Source organism: Protomyctophum parallelum, assembly GCF_964188405.1.
Source record: "Protomyctophum parallelum genome assembly, chromosome: 13".
NCBI classification, from domain to species: Eukaryota; Metazoa; Chordata; class Actinopteri; order Myctophiformes; family Myctophidae; genus Protomyctophum; species Protomyctophum parallelum.
The window spans coordinates 32,574,767-32,593,137 of record NC_139708.1 but is presented as its reverse complement, the minus strand read 5'-3'; the positions used below and the strand labels follow the sequence as shown (position 1 = coordinate 32,593,137).

Genomic DNA, 18,371 nt, shown 5'->3' with positions numbered 1-18,371 from the left:
CACTGGACAAGACGTAGCAGTTTAGAAAGCCTCTTTATTGCGATAATACCAACAAATCCACAAATTGTCCTCAATGTTTCACTTCCAGAGGTGCAGACAGAACATTTTCAGGTATTTCTCTTCATTTCTTGGTTCTTAAGTGCGAAAGAATATAGACACATAGATCCTTTAGTTGTCCGTTATCCTTAATAACAGTCCTCTCACTTTCCAGCAGTGTGAGCCAAAAAGCAGACCTCGAGCACAGCTGGTGGGGAAGACCTAACACTGTCTCATCTTTTCTTACTGTAACATCACCATTTTCTGATATGATAGATCCTTCTTTGCATCTGATCACTTTACTGTCAGGATACAGTGTATTTTAGGCTAAAGTATACAGAAAAATCCTATGTTAAGTCATGAGTATAAGAATATAGCCAATGATCCGGGTTGACTCTTAGTTAAATTAACACTCAGGATTTTGCTGTGTACTGGTCAGCCATGTCCTAATGTGCCAGTAGTCACAACCTCCACCTTCCCACAACCGCCACCTTCCCTTCAAACTCCCTTTGGTGTAGAAACTTCACCTCCTCCACCCCATCAAGCTGTGCCCTGAGAATACAGTGCGTGCTGCGAGTATTGATCAACCCCCACCACCCTGTTTTACCCTGCGCATCAATAAAAAACATTGATAGTAGTAAAGAAACATACAGGAAAAAAATCTACATGTGTCCAGAGCAGTGGAAATAAACCTTGCACAGTAGAGAACTGTATTTAAGGCCAGTCGGCATATTGGGTGCGTGACTATATGAGCGCGTGCATAGTCGTGTGAAACATTGTCCCCATTGATGTGGTTTACAATGCCGTAGCATTGCAAAGCCTCAGCCACCATTGTACATGTCAGTGCAAAATCTAGCACAATCCACCACCTTCGTTATGCGCCAACGGGACACAATTTGTGTGATGCTGCACATGAATCCATGTCGTTAAATGCACTTTAAATGTGTATCTCTCGAAATCATTAAGCCCAACAAGCATAGTCGTGTCGAGTACTAACGACAACTACATTAAAAGGGTACATGTCAGCACATAATGTTAACAACTAAGGTGAGAGCGAGCAAAGAGCCAATAAACATGTTGTACTTTTCATACTTAACCATTATAAAACTTCTCGAATAAAATACAGTTCTATAGATTGCGATATTACTTTGGTCCTCTTCCAGTAAGCTTTCTTCATTTGTTTATAGTTCTTTCATTGTTTCTTTCTTCAATTAGAAAAATAGATCCTAAAACAGGACTATTATCATCGGAATGTTTGCTTATAAAAATATCATTCATATCTATTTCATGGTTGTTTTTCTTCCCATAGCACAAAGAATGAAGCAAGAGAAAAAAAAAGTTTGGCCCAAAAATAGTGTATGTGTGTATATAAGTACATGTCAGAGTGGTGATTGTCAGCATATTTATGCGTTTACTGGCTTCTTCATCTGGGAGAGTGTACTTGGATTGTCAACGTTAAAATGAGAGACGTTATGAGGGCCTTTAGAGTGAAGACTCCTTAATTCATACAGTATTGTTTGCTTGTGTGTCCTCTGCATACAGTAGGTGTGTGTGTGTGTGTTTGGTGTCAGTATTTGGGTCTCGTCAATCCATGATGCATTCAAAGAGCAGGAAGTGCATGCTGGGGTTCTTCATTCAGGCTTGGGCTCGGGCGTGTCACTCTTGGGCTCGCTCTCCTCGTCGCTCTCGATGCCAGCGCGGCTCACGATGCGTCGCATGGTAAGAGGCAGGTCTCCACGCCTGGCAACAACCAAAAACAAACCGTTACAGTGGATTATGTACGGGTTGTTTTTAAATCTCATATCTCAGCATCAAAAACAAAGAAAAGATACACAAAGAAACCCTGAGGAAAAGGTCATGTAAACACTTAACCCAGATATATCAGGATAAGATAATAAAAATAATCCCATTTTAAAGTTTCTTCTCAATCTTTCAATTTATTGTGTCAGATCAGTTTGTATTCAGGGGGGGGCACCACTATAGCATGGAGATTGTGTAAAAGCAACGTTTGTCGATTAGTGAGCTTGAAATGTTTGGAAAAGTCCAAGTCCTGCTGCCCACCTGAGCTTGTTCTTGAGAACGTTGACTTCACGGTTCATGGAGTCGGCCGACTCTGTGGCGTCCTCCAGCTCACGCTGCAGTTTCCTGCGGTTGGCGTTGGCACGCTGGGCCTCCTCCTCCGCCTCCTCCAGCTGACGCTTCAGTTGCTTCATGCGAGAGTTCAACTTCTCTGCCTGAACGGAAATGACAAGAAAACCACCATTGCATGAATTAAGAACGATAAGCTTTATGAATTAACTATAGCGATGTGGAGATGGCACAAAAGGTCTATGGATTTTAATTTACAATAAACCAAAATCTGTATCCAACAGTAATGTCAGCAGGAATACAGCAACATAATGCCAGAAAAGTACCATCATGGGTCTTTTAAAAGCAGTGAATGTGGAAAAACCTGACCTGGTCTTTGTATTGCTCTGTGTTGCGTCTCTCATCGTCCACGGTAAGGATAACCTCCTTCAGTTTCTTCTCTGTACGTCTCACCAGCTTGGAGGCCGCCTGCCTCTCCCTGGATCAGGAGCAGAGCATGTGGTCAGGCTCATATTCCATTACATGATGTAATCCAGAAGTATGATTTTATGGCTACACTGTAAAATGTTTTTTATACTGAGGTCATGTTAATACTGTTTTTATTAGGCATTTTTTGTATGACATCAGAATATTATCGACAATGATAATGAGTAGTTCAGTTATATAAAATGAAAAAAATGTAAATGTTCCAATACATAATTAAAAATAAATGTGATAAACTGAGGTCATGTTTGACCTACTTTTGTCTCTTCTTGATTTCCAAGTACACCACCATGCTCTGTCATGTGAATTTCAGGCTGGTCATATTGTACAGAGACTTGGTGCTCACCTAGTCTCGATGTCCAGCTGTTCCTCCAGCTGAGCGATCTTGGCCTCCAGGGCGGTGATGCTGGCCTTGTACTTGGACTTGACGGTTCCTTCCAGCTCATGAAGCTTCATCTTCAACTCCTTGTTCTGACGCTCCAGCTGGGCACGAGCTCCCTCAATGCGTTGGGAGGTGCTGCGCTCGGCAGTCAGCTCCACGTTCATCTGGTCCGTCTGAGGGGGACAGAGAGGATTGTTGGACTTGTTCAGCAAACACAGAATCTCAAAGGTTTCCAACAATAGAAAATGTTTACAACAGACTTAATTTTAACATTCAAGTTTAATTTCATTTTAACATGGTGTCCCTATATTGGGCATGTCATAGGTGAAAATTGTCACCCTGATCTGCAAGCTCACAATGTGTCCCATTGTGACAAGTTGTGAACTTGCAGATCTATCCATTATACAACAGGGCTCAAGTATAAAACAGGGCTAAAGTGGTTAAAATCAACATTCAGTTCCAGACATTAAATAGTGTGGTTAAAAATGACATTCAGTTCCAGACATTAAATAGTGTTGATGTACAGACCTGCAGCATGGCTCTCTTCAGTCGGTCGTTGACCAGCTCAGTGTTGCACTGCTCTTCCTCCAACTCCTCCTCCAGCTGAGCGATACGTGCCTCCAGTCTCCTCTTCTCCTCCGCAATCAGGGCGCTGAGAGACGGACAGGAGAGCAGTTAGGAGGATGGATGCAGATTAGCTTGGCATCAATACCATGTTCGTGTTTCTCATCCGGTCAGAGCGGATAAAACTTTAGGTCACCATTTGAGTTTCTTTGGTTGCCATCATTTGAGTTTCTTTGGTTGCCAAATTTTTAAATGCCATTAAATAGAATCTTAAAACAAAACATTGGTAATTGGTGGTGTAGGACTGTCCCAAAACTGGGATTGGGCCCAACAAGCGCTCTATTGGTTTCATGGAGAAGTTCCCGTCTTACTTCTTGCTGGCCTGGTTGTTGATCTCATCCTGGAGCTCGTCTCTCTCCTGCTGGGCTTGTCGCTTCACACGCTCTGCAGATGCAAGTTCCTGAAAAAAGAACAACTCAAGTATCAGTGTGGGCAACAGTGGTTTTCATTGAAGCAATTGTAGGTAGGGTCAAACGGAATGCAAGCAAACTATTAATATATGTATTCATCGAGGGTAATTAACAGACAATAAGCACCTCCTGCATCTGGATCATTTCGGCCTCCATGCTCTTCAGCTTCTTCTCCGTCTCCTTGGACTGGGCCAGGATCTCCTCTCTGGACATGCGGGTGTCCTCCAGCTCCCTGAGAAGGTCCTTCATCTGGGCCTGTGGGGAGAGGAACAGACAGACACAAATAAAAACACATTCATCTCGACAGCAGACAAAACAGGAAACAGGGTTGACTTGGCAGAGATGTTTCGGATGGTGATGCATTCTACACCAGTGAATTAGCATTCTAAGTGCAGTCTGGGGACACCTAGGGGTCTTTGAGGGGGTTCCCCAGCCAAATAATTAATAGTTTTTACCAAATGGATGGATCCTTATGCATCTGTAACAGAGCATACAAATGGAACCAAATGAACCATAATGCGGGCCATAATGGACAATGTGAGAAATCCTCGCCACAAAATCTTGGCAGACCATAAAAGTGGTCGCAAGGATGTTCCGTTCTTTGACATGCAAGAACAAACACTTTTGTACCAACCGCAATCAGGCTTTTTAACTCCATGGCCAGCCACTAGGCATATGAACTGGACTATTGGCTTTCCAGCTATTAGTTATTTATGTGTCTATATCTAGTGACACATTAATCATTTTTTATGCTTATTCATAATATATTTGTATTTTAATCTGTGCACTCCTTTTTGTGATTGCATGCCTGTATGAGCTATGGGATCATCCCCTCAGGGATCATTAAAGTATCTATCTATCAACACAGACTATACTAAAGCATAAATTGGGAATCCAAAGGTCAACATGGCATCAAATGAGGGTCCGTAGCCTAATGCATATCAAACTGGGGGTCCTTGAAATGAAAAAGAATCAACCATACAAATATATAACCATACAAATCTTCTCTTGTGAGGATCCCTGCCCCTGGCATAACCTTTCAAATCTGTGGGCTGTTATGTGTCAATTTGGGGGTCATTGACATGAAGTCTTTTTGAGAAGAACAAATGTTCCACACACACCTGGAGCTTCTTAAGTTGCTTGAGGGCCTCGTCGCGGTTCTTGTTGGCGTTGTCGATGGCGGCCTCCAGCTCCTTCAGGTCCAGCTCCATCTTCTTGCGTGCTGCCACGGCAACGGCACGCTGCTTCCTCTCGTCTTCCAACTCCATTTCCATCTCCCTCACCTACAGACGTACAGACACTCAACATAAGATACTCCATTTCCATCTTCCCTCACCTACAGACGTACAGACACTCAACATAAGATACTCCATTTCCATCTCCCTCACCTACAGACGTACACTCGTACAGACACTCAACATAAGATACTCCATTTCCATCTTCCCTCACCTACAGACGTACAGACACTCAACATAAGATACTCCATTTCCATCTCCCTCACCTACAGACGTACAGACACTCAACATAAGATACTCCATTTCCATCTCCCTCACCTACAGAGGTACAGACACTCAACATAAGATATGCAACACAACTACTTAGCTTATTTGAATTCACTTGAATTGGGGATTTCTGGATATCCAAAATCTTATATCTCAATACGTTTCAGCGATATTAAATACTGCAACAATATGCGTATGGTAAATAAATATCTGCCTATATTATTGATATAGGATATTATCGATGTATGCAGACCAGCCTACCTGTTTGACCAGGGCCCTCTTCTTCTCCTCGCCCATCTCGTCGCGTCCGGCCAGGTCTCTCTCATACTGGGCCTTCATGGCCTGCATGTTGACCTCCAGACGCAGCTTGGCATCCTCGGTGGCCTGCAGCTCATCCTCCAACTCCTCCAGCTGGGTCCTCATCTCCTCCAGCTGCTGATCCATGCCACGCTTTGCCTTCTCCAGCTCATGCACCTGCAAGATGGGGGCGAGGGAGAATTAAGAATAGAACGTCCAAAACATACTTTTCAGGATTCAACAACAGCAAAAGTAGCAGATCGACAAGATCAAGCTACGTTTGATGCTTTTGTGTGACGCTGTAGTATGATTAAGTAGGGCATTAATTTACGGGAAAAAAAACTACGTTAAAATATGGGAGGTTTCTGACCGACAGCAACGATAACTGAGGTTCTATGAAAGAATGAAAGAAGAGGCTTTACACTCTTGCCGACGTCGTCCTTGGAGGAGACCAGATCCTCCATTTCAGCTCGCAGTAGCTTGTTGTTGCGGTCCATCTCGTCCTTGATGTCCATCAGGGACTCGAGCTCACGGGTTAGTGCCAGAGCACGGGTCTCCTTCTCTCTGGCCTCCGCCTCGGCGCGGTCACGTTCCTCTGCATAGCGGGCAGAGATGTTCTTCTCCTCTGCCAGCATCTGGAAAGGATGGAAAATGCACGGCAAACGTATTACTTTGGTTGTTTGTGCAGGATTATAACGTTTTGAGAAAGTAAATGAATGTTTGTGAATATAACAACTAGATATGTCCCTGTCCTGCAAAACATAACTTGATCCATTATTCTTTAGTCACATGGTCTTCACTGAAATGTTAAGTAACTCAATGCTTCCTGCATAGTACCAGTCAGTAGATTACTTATGTTGGTGTACCCACTTGTGAGGCACTGTTAAGGCAACTGATTTACAAATGTATGCAGTGCCTGGAAGTGTCCAACAGCATCATAGTGGCTACGCAAGCACTGGCTCAGCTTCCTACTGCTGATTAGGTAGGATGGCACTATAGTACTTTTACATTTCTTTCTATCTTTATTCCATGTTGTATGTCTCTTATGTTATTGTATGTTACCTTTATGTAGCATTGCTAGTGTTATTTTTTACTTTATAACCTAAGTGCACAAATCTATGCTTCCCTCACCTGGTCAAACTTCTTTTGCTTCTTCTCCAGGTTGGAGACGATCTGTCGGAGGTGGTCCTGGTCCACCAGAAGGTCATCCAGCTCCTGCTGTAGGCGTGTCTTGGTCTTGTCAAGCTTGTCAAAGGCGGAGGATTTCTCCTCCAGGCGCTGGTTCACAGACTCCAGGTCCCTCTGAACTCTCTTCTTTCCCTCCTCTGCGTTCTCCAGACAGCCAGAATCCTGCTCTGCCTTCTTCTTCAAGTCAGCGAGCTGCCAGGACGAGAGGAATCGTCACATTTGAGTGTCCCACACATTTGAGGATAATAAAATGTCTGGTTCATACGAGTCCCCAAAATTCTGGGTGTATCTCTGTAACCCTCAAGTCCAAAAGAGCACCTCTGCGTTTGGGACCCGGAGGTCTCTTACCTGAGCCTGGACCGTCAGGAGCTGCTTCTCTACGTTCCTCTTGCCCTCCTCTTCCTCCTCCAGCTGCTCTTTCAGGTTGTTCTGCTCATCTTCCAGCTGACGGAGACGAGTGCCGAGGGACAACTTCTGACGAGTCTCCTCTGTGAGAAGTTCCTGGCGTACAGAATATGGAGTGGAAGAGAGGAAAAGAGACAAGAAATGAGTGACCGAGCAAGAAAGAATGTTGCAAAGGAAAAAGAGAACTTTTACAGTGCTTATGAAGTATGACTGTAAACATAATCTAATGGTTCTGCAGTACATGATACACTGCACTTCCATTTGTGACTGTATACAATGTTATGTATGACATGACATGAAAACCTCACAACGTCCTAGCCAGTGGCAAATCTTTGAATAAATGATTGTAGGTTAGCTAGTCATCTACTGACATTAGGAATATCTGACCTGCTGGTCAAAGGAGATGAGGACCCAGCTGTCACTCTACTCATATCATATTTGCAACAAAGGACAAAGGAGCTTGTACAAAAAAATATTTCACCCACTTTTCTTTACACTGATGTGACAATAAAGTTGAAATCTACCTAAGAGCTATAGTATATGCACAGTATGGGACATTCAAAGCTTGGCTTTCAGGACACAGCAGTGTGTTAATGTTTAATTTGTGTGTTCATTTATCCATTTGTAACTCAGCGTACAAATCACTTTTGTACACTCAGTTAAATGAATACTCTGAATGTGACAGTACTTTGTAAACTCACAGGGCAAAATAAGTACTGAGGATTTGACAGTGCTTGTGTACCTGGACATCCTGGAGCTGGGACTCCACGGTAGAGCAGTCCTTGCTGGCCTTAATGGACTTTCCTTCCACGTCACTCAGCAAGGTAGTCACGTTGTCCAGCTCCGCCTATCAGAGAGACGCAGCATGAACGCAGGAGTACACGAATCACCTCTTGAACATCACGTTTTAATAGGATATCATCACGTATTTAATATGATGCCTTGTAAATTCTAATTCCGATTTATTTTCGTTTATAAATGTCGTCCTTAGATGCCTACCATTTGAGCATTTAGTGCTCTTTATCCATAGCGACTTATAGTAAGCAAGGTAAACACATACATCAAATGCATAGACAGTGTTGTGGCCTCAGTAATCTATGATCATAGACTGTTGTGGCCTCAGTAATCTAGGATCATAGGTAAATCTAACTAAAACAGATCTATTTCAAGTGTTTAACAAATCAAATCCATTAGACAATATATTAGGGTAAATTACAAAGGAACTTTAAGCAGAACAGCCAGTCAAAACAAAAATCACGGTTAAAAATGTTTTGGAGCATTCCTTTGAACTGGCAGGGAGCTCAGTTTTAAAGAATTTTGCAGTTCATACAAATGCATGTTTATTATATTATTGGAACAATGACAAATACGGTCCAGAATCTTCTTCCAGTAACAAAAGGTACATGGGAGAAAAGAATGCTTTGTAGTTTGTAGCTTCTAGAGTTATCCAGCCGTCTCCTCGACAAACTAACCAGCATGGCAGGCCTTACGCGAGCGGGGGCATATGGTTCTCTGCATCGGCTGCAGCTTAGCAGACAAGTGGTATTTTAAACTAGACGTAGTCAACTCTGGTGGAAACTAAAATTCTCATCAACAGTAGATTACTTTTGTCCTGCCCAGAACCACCTGGCAGGGCTTTGAAGCTGAACTTTCCATTCAAAATAGTGTCTTACTATGGAGAGGGATTAAAAGGGATCGCGTTAACTTTGATAAGCCATACATATATACACACACATATATATATCATATACATATATATATATATATTAGAGCCCGACTGATGCCATATTTTTGGGTCCGATGCCGATGCCGATTTTGGAGAGACCTACACCACCAATGCCGATACGATGCCGATGTTTTGGACCGATGTTTCGTAATAAAAAAAAACAAAAAACAACTAAACTTCAAAATAAGTTTTTTTAATTCAATTAATAGAATACATTGAATACATTTAAATAAAATGTTTTGGCACATAAGGCTTTTTTTCAAAATGAAATGCACCCCTATATATGCCCTCCTATTATTCAGCTATTAGTGTAGATGTCCGTCCTACAAAAAGTTCAAATTCTCATTGACAATTTCATAGTCATAGGCCCTCATTTATCAATCGAGTGTAAAATCTGCCACAGATTCGAGTGCAGGTTTCGTAGTACACCCACGTCGCCACGGCATTTATAAAGTGATCGCAAACAGCTGATCCTTCCTTAATTTTGTTCTCACGTTAATAAATGTCACGGCTGAATTTGATCTGGCACGCCCTAAGAAATCAAGCCTCGCCCTCGTTTTTGCGACATGAACAACGGCAATACGTTTCCTGAAACCATGGTTACATGAAAAAATTGGTTTCTCCCGTGCCTTGCTGCCCGCCTCACCCCCCTCTCTCATACACACGCACAGCACGCACACGCAACTTGCAAGCCCAACTAACTGGTGTGTTGTTAAACAAATAAAGAACGAACACCTGCATGAATTAAATAAAACGTGCGTGCGGGGGGTGAGGCGGGCAGCAAGGGAAGCGAAGCGAGAGGAGAAACAGACAACTAAATAAAGTTGTAGGCCTACCCTGTGACAGGGTAGGCCTACAACTTTATTTAATTCATGCAGGGTCCCTGTCTTTTTCCCTCTCACCTCGCTTGCCTTGCTGTCATGCACGCACGCACCTACATGACACATTAAATAAAGCTGTCTGTTTCTCCTCTCGCTTCGCTTCCCTTGCTGCCCGCCTCACCCCCCGCACGCACATATCGCTATTTGCAACTTTCACTGTGTGTTGTTAGTTGTAGCCTATATTAAATTATTAAAGTATTTTTAATTTAATATACAACAAGATATATTAGTGAACGAAAACCTGAACCTGTGAACCATAATTAAATAACAAATATGCACACACACGCTGCTGTTTTGCAGGTGCTCCTCCTGTCCTGTCTGTCTGTCTCTCTCTATCACAGTGGTCCGTCCGTGACCAACTGACCATGCACGTTCCGACGTTCGACAGTCTATTTAGATTGCCGCAGTCGTTAGTCAATGCAGTGGCCGGGCTGTCAACTGTCATTATATGAATGTGCAGCCAAAACCATAGCCTCATGTGGCTGGTGCATGGGCTGGCTGGGTAATATACCTATATCTCCGATGCAGTTCCCACTTGCGCTGGGAGCCTGGCACGGTACATTTGGCATTCGAGCGACGCGTCGGGTTTATTATATTGCACATACCGTAAGAAAGACATCGGCCTTCATTCTGTAGATTAGGCTACAGTAGGCTATACCTGCACGTTGGGACTCTCCGCAGCTGAGCTGCAGCACTGCTGCACTATACTCTCCAACGTCCCGTCATGGAAATATTTCAGCACAGACAGCCCAAATCCTCGCATGTATTGTTTTTAATTGCGCGATTTTATCTCCTACCAATTTCATATGACACATGTATTCCTTAACATTTTTATTTATTTATTTTTTACATGTAGCCCATATACATTATACATACATTTTATATAAACATTTTAGGAGTGAATACATATATGTTTTGATGCCTGTGACAGCCTCTCAGCAGTTCAGACAAGGCTGCTCCGCTTGTGTAAGACAGAAAAACAGCGTACGGCAGCTCCCGACCAGACGTGACTATTTGTCCTACTCAAGTTCAATTTCAAGCTTTGCCGGAAATGTTAAATGCCGGAAATTTCGGTAATTTCGGCGTGCGCCCATATTTTGGCGTACGCACGGTTGATAAATGAGGGCCATAGTGTCTGAGCAATAGACATCATAATCACCATTACATCACCTAATCAACATGAGTTAGACTTTAATATATTAGCACCCATCACTTCACACAGGTGTGGTTTTTGTTGTGATGGGAGTGTTGGGAAAGTTTTTTTTTTTTAGGAACTAGTTCAGTTCACAGTTCAACATTTTAAAAATGAACTTGACACATGACACATGCCTCCTCTATTTGAGCGACCACATCAAACACGAGGTGGACGCTGGAAAATACTGCGGCATGGTCATGCTGGACCTCCAAAAGGCTTTTGACACCGTGAACCACTCCATACTGGTTAACAAGCTTAAAGCTATTGGTTTTGATAGCACATCAGTGAGCTGGATGCAATCCTACCTGGAGGGGAGAGAACAGATGGTGGAGGTGAACGGAACACTGTCCCCTCCCCTCCCAGTGAGCTGTGGCGTCCCACAAGGAAGCATACTAGGGCCTTTACTGTTCCTAATATATGTTAATGACATGACTTCTGCTTGTGACTGCAACTTGTTCCTGTTCGCAGATGACTCAGCACTGCTGGTCTCGGACAGGAACAAACTGCAGGTTGAAAAGACCCTCAGCTCTGAACTCGGTAGAATCTGCACCTGGCTCGCTGATAACAAACTATCCTTACACCTGGGAAAAACTGAATCCATCCTCTTCGGATCAAATAGTAATCTCAGCAAGGCAGATGGCTTCTTGGTTAGAGTGGGTGACAATATTATCACACGAAAAGATCAAATTACCTACCTAGGTTCCATCCTGGAGGCCAATCTTTCCGGTGATAAGATGGCCACCAACGTAATCAAAAAAGTCATTCAAAGAACAAGATTCCTTTACAGGATCTCCTCACTGGTCAGCAAAAACACCTTGAAGACCTTAACAGGAGCCCTCGTACAAGGTTTCTTTGACTATGCATCCACCTCTTGGTACCACAGCACCTCAAAGGCCCTTAAAACAAGGCTCCAGACCTCCCAAAACAAACTGGTCAGGCTCCTACTTGGCCTCACCCCCCGAACCCACCTCACCCCTGCCCACTTTGACAGGCTGGGATGGCTTAGGGTCGTCGACAGAGTACAGCATCTTGCAATGGGTCTGGTCCACAAGATTCGATACACCACCAAGATACCCATGTACCTGTCTAAATACTTCCTTAATGTAAACGAAGTCCACACCCACAACACCAGAGGGAGTGCAACAAACCATGTACAACCCAGATTCGGCACAAACAAGGGACTAAATTCTTTTCGCTCCTATGCCACCAAAATGTGGAACGCCCTACCAACAGTCATTAAGACATGTGAATCCCTTGACTCCTTCAAAACCGCTCTCAAAGGGCACCTACGGATGGCTGCAATTCGAAACTGGCCTCTGTAAAATCTGAATCCCCCCCACCCCCCCCACCCCATTTTCCCTCACTGTATATTGTATCTTTTCCCTTTTTTGCTTCCCATATGATGAATTTAGCTACATAGAAATGTCTATTTGTATGTCTCTAAATGTTTGTATGTCTTTAAATGTTTTGATGAATTGAACAATGTGGACCCTGTTGTAAACAAGTGTAATGCTTAATTGGGTCGTCCACTCACAGTTGACAGTCTTTGTATTGAGTTTGTGCTTAAAATGTACTGTAAATTCTACAAACTGTTAATAAATATTTCAATCAATCAATCAATCAACTAGTTCCGTTCATAGTTCATTCAAATGTTTTGCTTTAATTTTTATATATTTTTTACATTTTACAAAAAATTGCAATGTGAAATGCCACCGAATTCTTAATTATTTTCCTTCTCTATATGGGCACACTTGTGAAAGCTGAATGCTTTTATTGTGAAGGCAAAAGTTTATGAATGTTCTCAGAGCCTGCATCTCCGCATGCTGGGGGTGGCTGATCTACAAGCTCACAACGTGTCTGGACGCGACGCGTTGTGAGCTTGTATATCAGCTATTTTCAGCACGGAACACATTGTACGGCGAAGAATAAATCAGTCATCACTGCGCTTCATTCACTGTGGAAGAGAGATGTCTTTTGTTGGCCGTTCGTGGCGATATTATGGACACGTACCTCCTCGACGCGATAATAACCAACTAAGCTATTGGAAGCTATTTTTCGTGGCACATTATGTTTAATCAAACAACAACAAGTTCCCTCAGTGTTTGTGTTAGGAGTTGGGAGTCGGGACAGTGTCTGCTGTCTGTCAGTGCATGATCATCATGCAGTAGCTAGATGCGCGCTCCAGTGACGGCTGAGAAAGATTAGTTAATTTGTGTAGGATAGGGATTTATTGGTGGGTTTTCCGCTAAATATTAAGGCATGTTTAGGGTGTTTTTTAGTGCCGGGGATTTCTCCTGGAAGGCTCTATTGAAACACTCACTCTTGAACGAAAGTTGAACGTGACAAAGTGACGTTCACACACGCCAGAAATGAACGCGTTCACAATGACGTTCATCAAACAGAAATACAGTACGTTCACTTCACGTTCACCCTAAATATGAACGAGTTCGTGAACGATCGTTCTTTAACCGCGTTCGGTAATATGAATGATGTAAAATATAATAGTTGTCCCTGCTCCCTGTAGTCCCTCAGCATTAGCCTGCCTCTAATATATATATATATATATATAAGATTTAGAATTAAAAGAAATACCACTAAATAAACAGACTAAACAAATTAACTCAATCCCATCCAGGTTTCAGTCATACCTGCATTTTGCTCATCTTCTCGGCCATCTCCTGTCGGCTGCGTTCCCCCTCGCCGTGCTTGACCTGCAGCTCCTGCAGCTGGGTCTCAGCCTTCTTCCTGCGGTGCTCAGACTCAGCCTTGGTTTGGTTCAGCGTCTGCAGCTCGATGGCCAGCTCGTTCCTCTCCGACTCCAGAGCCTGCTTGGCTTTCTCTACAGACACCTTGTTCTGCAGGGAGCCAGTCATGGAGGGAGTGTGAGATTCAATGTTTACACTGTTGAAATTATTTGAAACGCATGTTTTAATATTTCATTTATTGACATTCAGTTGTGTGACAAAGAACATTTAAGTGTATACTGTATGTGAAGATGGTTGCGTACTCTCTTGGACTGCTCCAGCTGCTCGTTGAGCTCGTCGAAGGCCTGGCCGTGTTTCTGCCTCATCTCAACCACCTGATTCTCATGTATTTTGGCCTCGTCGTCCAGGGTCTTCTTCATCTGAGCGACCTCCGTCTCACGCTTGGTCCTGAGGACATCAAGATGTATCAGTATTGAAAGAAGGAATACAAATTCATCGCAGAAACATTTATTTTATTCTGGTTCTCACTTTTCATGATGCCTTTTGTCTTCATAATTGCGAAGTACTTTGAGGTAAAGTCAATTACCATGGAACATGTTAGACAAAGATAAAGTCTATGTAACATAACGCAGGACAATTGAGATCAAAATTCATGTTGCATTGTTGTCGACGCTCTGTCGTTTTTGTCTCGCTATATACCTGTATTTTATTTCCTTGTTTTCTTTTTTTTTGTTGTGAATACTTGTAAATGTATGTGAAGTTGGGTGTGTGTATGAGTGTATAATTTATATATCCTGTGAAAGTATGTAACAGCTGAGGTTGTGGAAAAAAAGGAAAAAAAAATCAGTTGTAAGAAAAATGTATGGTCGCTTCCAGTCAGCATGCAGGAGCTATTCAAGCCTAGGGAAACCAGGTACGAACTCAGGGGAATCGGAATTTTTAAAAAGACTACAATTTCACGGACCAACATCAAAGAGAGATGTCTATCTGCCATTGGGGTGAATCTATGGAATAATCTGGACACTGAATTAAAATTAAGCAATACAATCATTAAATTCAAGAGAACATATAAAACAAAGGTAATCGAGGGCTATATGAAAATAACTCTAAGTGTTAATTATATAATAACAGTAACTATACAGTATATATGTGTATCCCCGTACCTACCGTTATCTGTATAAAGGAATGTGAGTGTGTGTGCGAGGACATACACATCTCAAAATCAAACCAAAACAGTATTCATGTATATGAGGCAACCACTTCATATACATGTAAACACATATGTATGTAGGACCATATGTATATGTGTGTTTGTATCATAGGCAAATGTATGTGCATGTATGTATGTATGTATGTATGCAATGTAAGTTTATAAAAGAAACAAGTGAATAATTATTATTATTAGTAACATCATCACCATTGTAACAATTGTCACTAAGTTGTAGAAATAGTGATGTTTGACCAGCTTTTTTGATCAGATTTATTTTTTTGATTTTTTCTTTCAACATGGTTGTGTCTAATCCTTTCATTAGAAATGCAGCAATGTAGAAAACGGATTTTTCTATTTATTTTTTATTTTTCCTTACTGAAATCTCAAAAAGGTGGGCATAATAAGCTTCGGCTTCAGCCCTTTCCTTTTCGGTCAATTGTATCATCCTTTTATGTAATAATGTTGGATAAACCATGACCGAGACAAATAAACTATCTATCTATCTAAACTATCTATACTTGTAATTCTGTGAAGTTGCCTAAACTGAAATAAAAACAAAGTAAAAAATAAATAAAATAAAAATCATGTTGGATGTGATGTAAAAACAAAGAAATGGCAAGTTAACTAGTTCTACTCAAACACACTTAAAGGACCACTTCACCACTTTTCAACCTATCTTCATATAATAGGTCCTCACTAATAATCATGTGCAATTTCTTTCTACTCTGTCTGTGTCTCATAGGAGGTCTGTGGGCAGTTCAGAAACCGTCTTCCTGCAGGCTTTCTAGTCCTGAAAAGTTACAATGCGAAAATGGAAGCCATCGTTCTCACGATAATGAAAATCTAAACATTTTTGTAAAATAATCTTGCCTAATGATGATGTCACTGGAAGACGGTTTCTAAATTGCCCACAGCCCTCCTATGAGACACAGACTGAGTAGAAAAAAATCGTGCCATTTTATCATGATTATTAGTGAGGACCTATTATATGAAGATAGGTTGAAAAGTGGTGAAGTGGTCCTTTAAGGATAATTTATACTTTCAGATGAAACAATGTCACCTTTGACAAGTACTTTTGACATGTACTCAGGTGGAAAGTGAGTGGTGCTGCGATCCATCCTGTATACCTGAGCTCCTGCTGAGCAGCTGTGGAGTCTAATGTGTCTTCCAGCTCTGTCTTGAGGGCCTCCAGCTCCTCTCCCAGGTCTCTGCGGTGTTTCTCAGCTTTGGTACGGGCTTGTCTCTCCAGCTCCAGGTCCTCCTGCAGTTCTGAGAGCTGAGCATCCATCTCACGGATCTTCTTCTGGGCCAGGTTCTTCTGGGCAGCCTCCTCCTCTATCCTGAGGTCAGGGAAGAAAACAAGGAAAAAAATAAAATGTCGTGCTGAATAACTATTAATATTGCACCATCAACCAGTCGGATAAAATTCATGTTAGAGTACAACCAGCTGACATCCCCCTTATTCATGATCAGACCTTATTCTGGTGGCAGGACTGGTAAACTGGTCTACCTACTGTAGACAATCTATGCTCACTCCAACCAGGAGAGCAAGACAGAGCCTGTAATTATTAGTCAAATGATAGAAATTCATGGAGACAAAAGGTCAGGAAAATTTTACTGAAGATGTTGGGAAAACTAAATCGCAAAATCAGTCCAAGTGATCGAATACCAAAACCCTGTCACAGTTATAGAAGCCTAGCAATTCTGGCCAGTTACTTGATGGACAGTTTAAATGGAATGAATTCCCCCAGAAAAACATGAAATATCAGCATATCACTGGCTATGAGATAATGGAAAAGCATATGTCTGTGTTTGAATGTCAGGAAAGCAGAACTTGATGATAAAGCTACTTCAGCAGAATGAGAAACACTCATGAATCTTTCAACAGTGGCAACTCAGTCACCCATATTGACTATTAAAGGCTGTAAACTCACCCAAGGTGCAGGAAAACTAAATTGTACTTCTGTCATCATCTACTCACCATCATGCCAATGAAAACGCATACAAAGTACAAAGTGTTGCTGGCAGACTCAAGTTGTGGACAAATGAAATATCTGCGTTTCCAATGGCATGAGGGAAGATTAATTAAAATGTTTGGATGTACTATTTCTTTAACCCATTCTGATCGGGCACCCATTTTGGTGTTGGCATCATGTCATGCTTTAGCTATTCTAATAGCAGATCTACAAGCTCATATCGCGCCACCGAGTGGCGCGATACGAGCTTGTAGGTCTGCTATTTTTGAAAAAAATCGAAGAACGACTGACATTTTTAGAATCTGATCTCAGGTCAGAATGGGTTCGTCAGACCAGCGTGTGTCCAGTGGAAACCTCGTATGAATCTGATCTCAGGTCAGAATGGGTTAAGGAGCAATGTGCATGTGCTCACACACAGACCTGGCCAGGGCTGCCTGGAGTTCTTCTTCCTTCTTGGCCAGCTGTGCACGAAGCTCAGCGATCTGGGCCTGCAGCTCAGCAATCTGGTCATGGAGCTCTGCAGAATCTCCTTCCACTTTACGCCGGTTTTTCTCCAACTCCTGACGCTGTTTTTCCTCACGCCGCAGACGGTCTGAGCAGAGTGAGAGGGAGAAATGATATGCCGTTGTTTAGGCCAGATGAAGGGTGTGTGTGTGTGTGTGTGTGTGTGTGTGTGTGTGTGTGTGTGTGTGTGCGTGCCCAGCCTACCTTCCAGGTCTGTGATCATGGCCTCGTGTTTGGTCTTGAGTTTCTGCAGACTCTTGGACTTCTCCTCTTCCTCGGCCAGGTTGGTGGTGAACTCAGAGATCCTCTCTTCCATCAGCTTCTTCTCCTGTTCTCACAAACAACCAATGTTAAAACATCTACCCATCTTAGTTTACTGAATATTGAGGGTAAACAAGTGAGAAGAATAAAATATATATTGTTGCTCCTGAAACAAAGAAATCATGGTTGTAGTCTGCTGCTAAATGCTGACCTTGTTGAGTTTGTTGTTCTGGTCGTCCAGCACCATAACATCATCTTCCACCTTCTTCATCTTGGACTCGAGGGTGACCTTTTCCAGCTGGAGTCTCTGTCTGGCAGCCTCCTCTTCATCCAACTGCTGCTCCAGGTCCTGCATTCACACAGAGGAAGAGGAGGGTTGGACATGAGAGTGTAGGTTCAGGAGCTATAGCTCCTAAACCATGGAACAGCCTAACCCGCCACATACTGTAACTCCAGTGTTTACTCATCATACCATAGCATGTGAAAACAGTTTTGTAA

The 18,371-nt window shown here is 42.5% G+C and overlaps 1 protein-coding gene across 2 annotated transcripts in view; it reads right to left on the bottom strand.

Annotated features, from left to right (window-relative positions):
- Nucleotides 1-14: 14 nt before the first annotated feature.
- The window catches only part of LOC310869368 (myosin-9-like), a 52,484-nt gene continuing 34,127 nt past the window's right edge, over nucleotides 15-18,371 (bottom strand). For both annotated transcript variants that reach the window (XM_083780072.1, XM_083780071.1), the window contains 19 exons: nucleotides 18,085-18,222; nucleotides 17,817-17,940; nucleotides 17,529-17,700; nucleotides 16,260-16,472; nucleotides 14,225-14,369; nucleotides 13,866-14,072; nucleotides 8,158-8,262; nucleotides 7,359-7,511; nucleotides 6,954-7,202; nucleotides 6,245-6,457; nucleotides 5,787-5,999; nucleotides 5,145-5,306; nucleotides 4,150-4,278; nucleotides 3,925-4,013; nucleotides 3,518-3,641; nucleotides 2,954-3,162; nucleotides 2,494-2,602; nucleotides 2,098-2,270; nucleotides 15-1,776 (listed from right to left, as the gene is read on the bottom strand). In XM_083780072.1, the coding sequence (XP_083636198.1) occupies nucleotides 1,668-1,776; nucleotides 2,098-2,270; nucleotides 2,494-2,602; nucleotides 2,954-3,162; nucleotides 3,518-3,641; nucleotides 3,925-4,013; nucleotides 4,150-4,278; nucleotides 5,145-5,306; nucleotides 5,787-5,999; nucleotides 6,245-6,457; nucleotides 6,954-7,202; nucleotides 7,359-7,511; nucleotides 8,158-8,262; nucleotides 13,866-14,072; nucleotides 14,225-14,369; nucleotides 16,260-16,472; nucleotides 17,529-17,700; nucleotides 17,817-17,940; nucleotides 18,085-18,222 (3,036 nt within the window). In that variant the 3' untranslated portion in view covers nucleotides 15-1,667. The remainder of the gene's footprint in view (nucleotides 1,777-2,097; nucleotides 2,271-2,493; nucleotides 2,603-2,953; nucleotides 3,163-3,517; nucleotides 3,642-3,924; nucleotides 4,014-4,149; nucleotides 4,279-5,144; nucleotides 5,307-5,786; nucleotides 6,000-6,244; nucleotides 6,458-6,953; nucleotides 7,203-7,358; nucleotides 7,512-8,157; nucleotides 8,263-13,865; nucleotides 14,073-14,224; nucleotides 14,370-16,259; nucleotides 16,473-17,528; nucleotides 17,701-17,816; nucleotides 17,941-18,084; nucleotides 18,223-18,371) is intronic.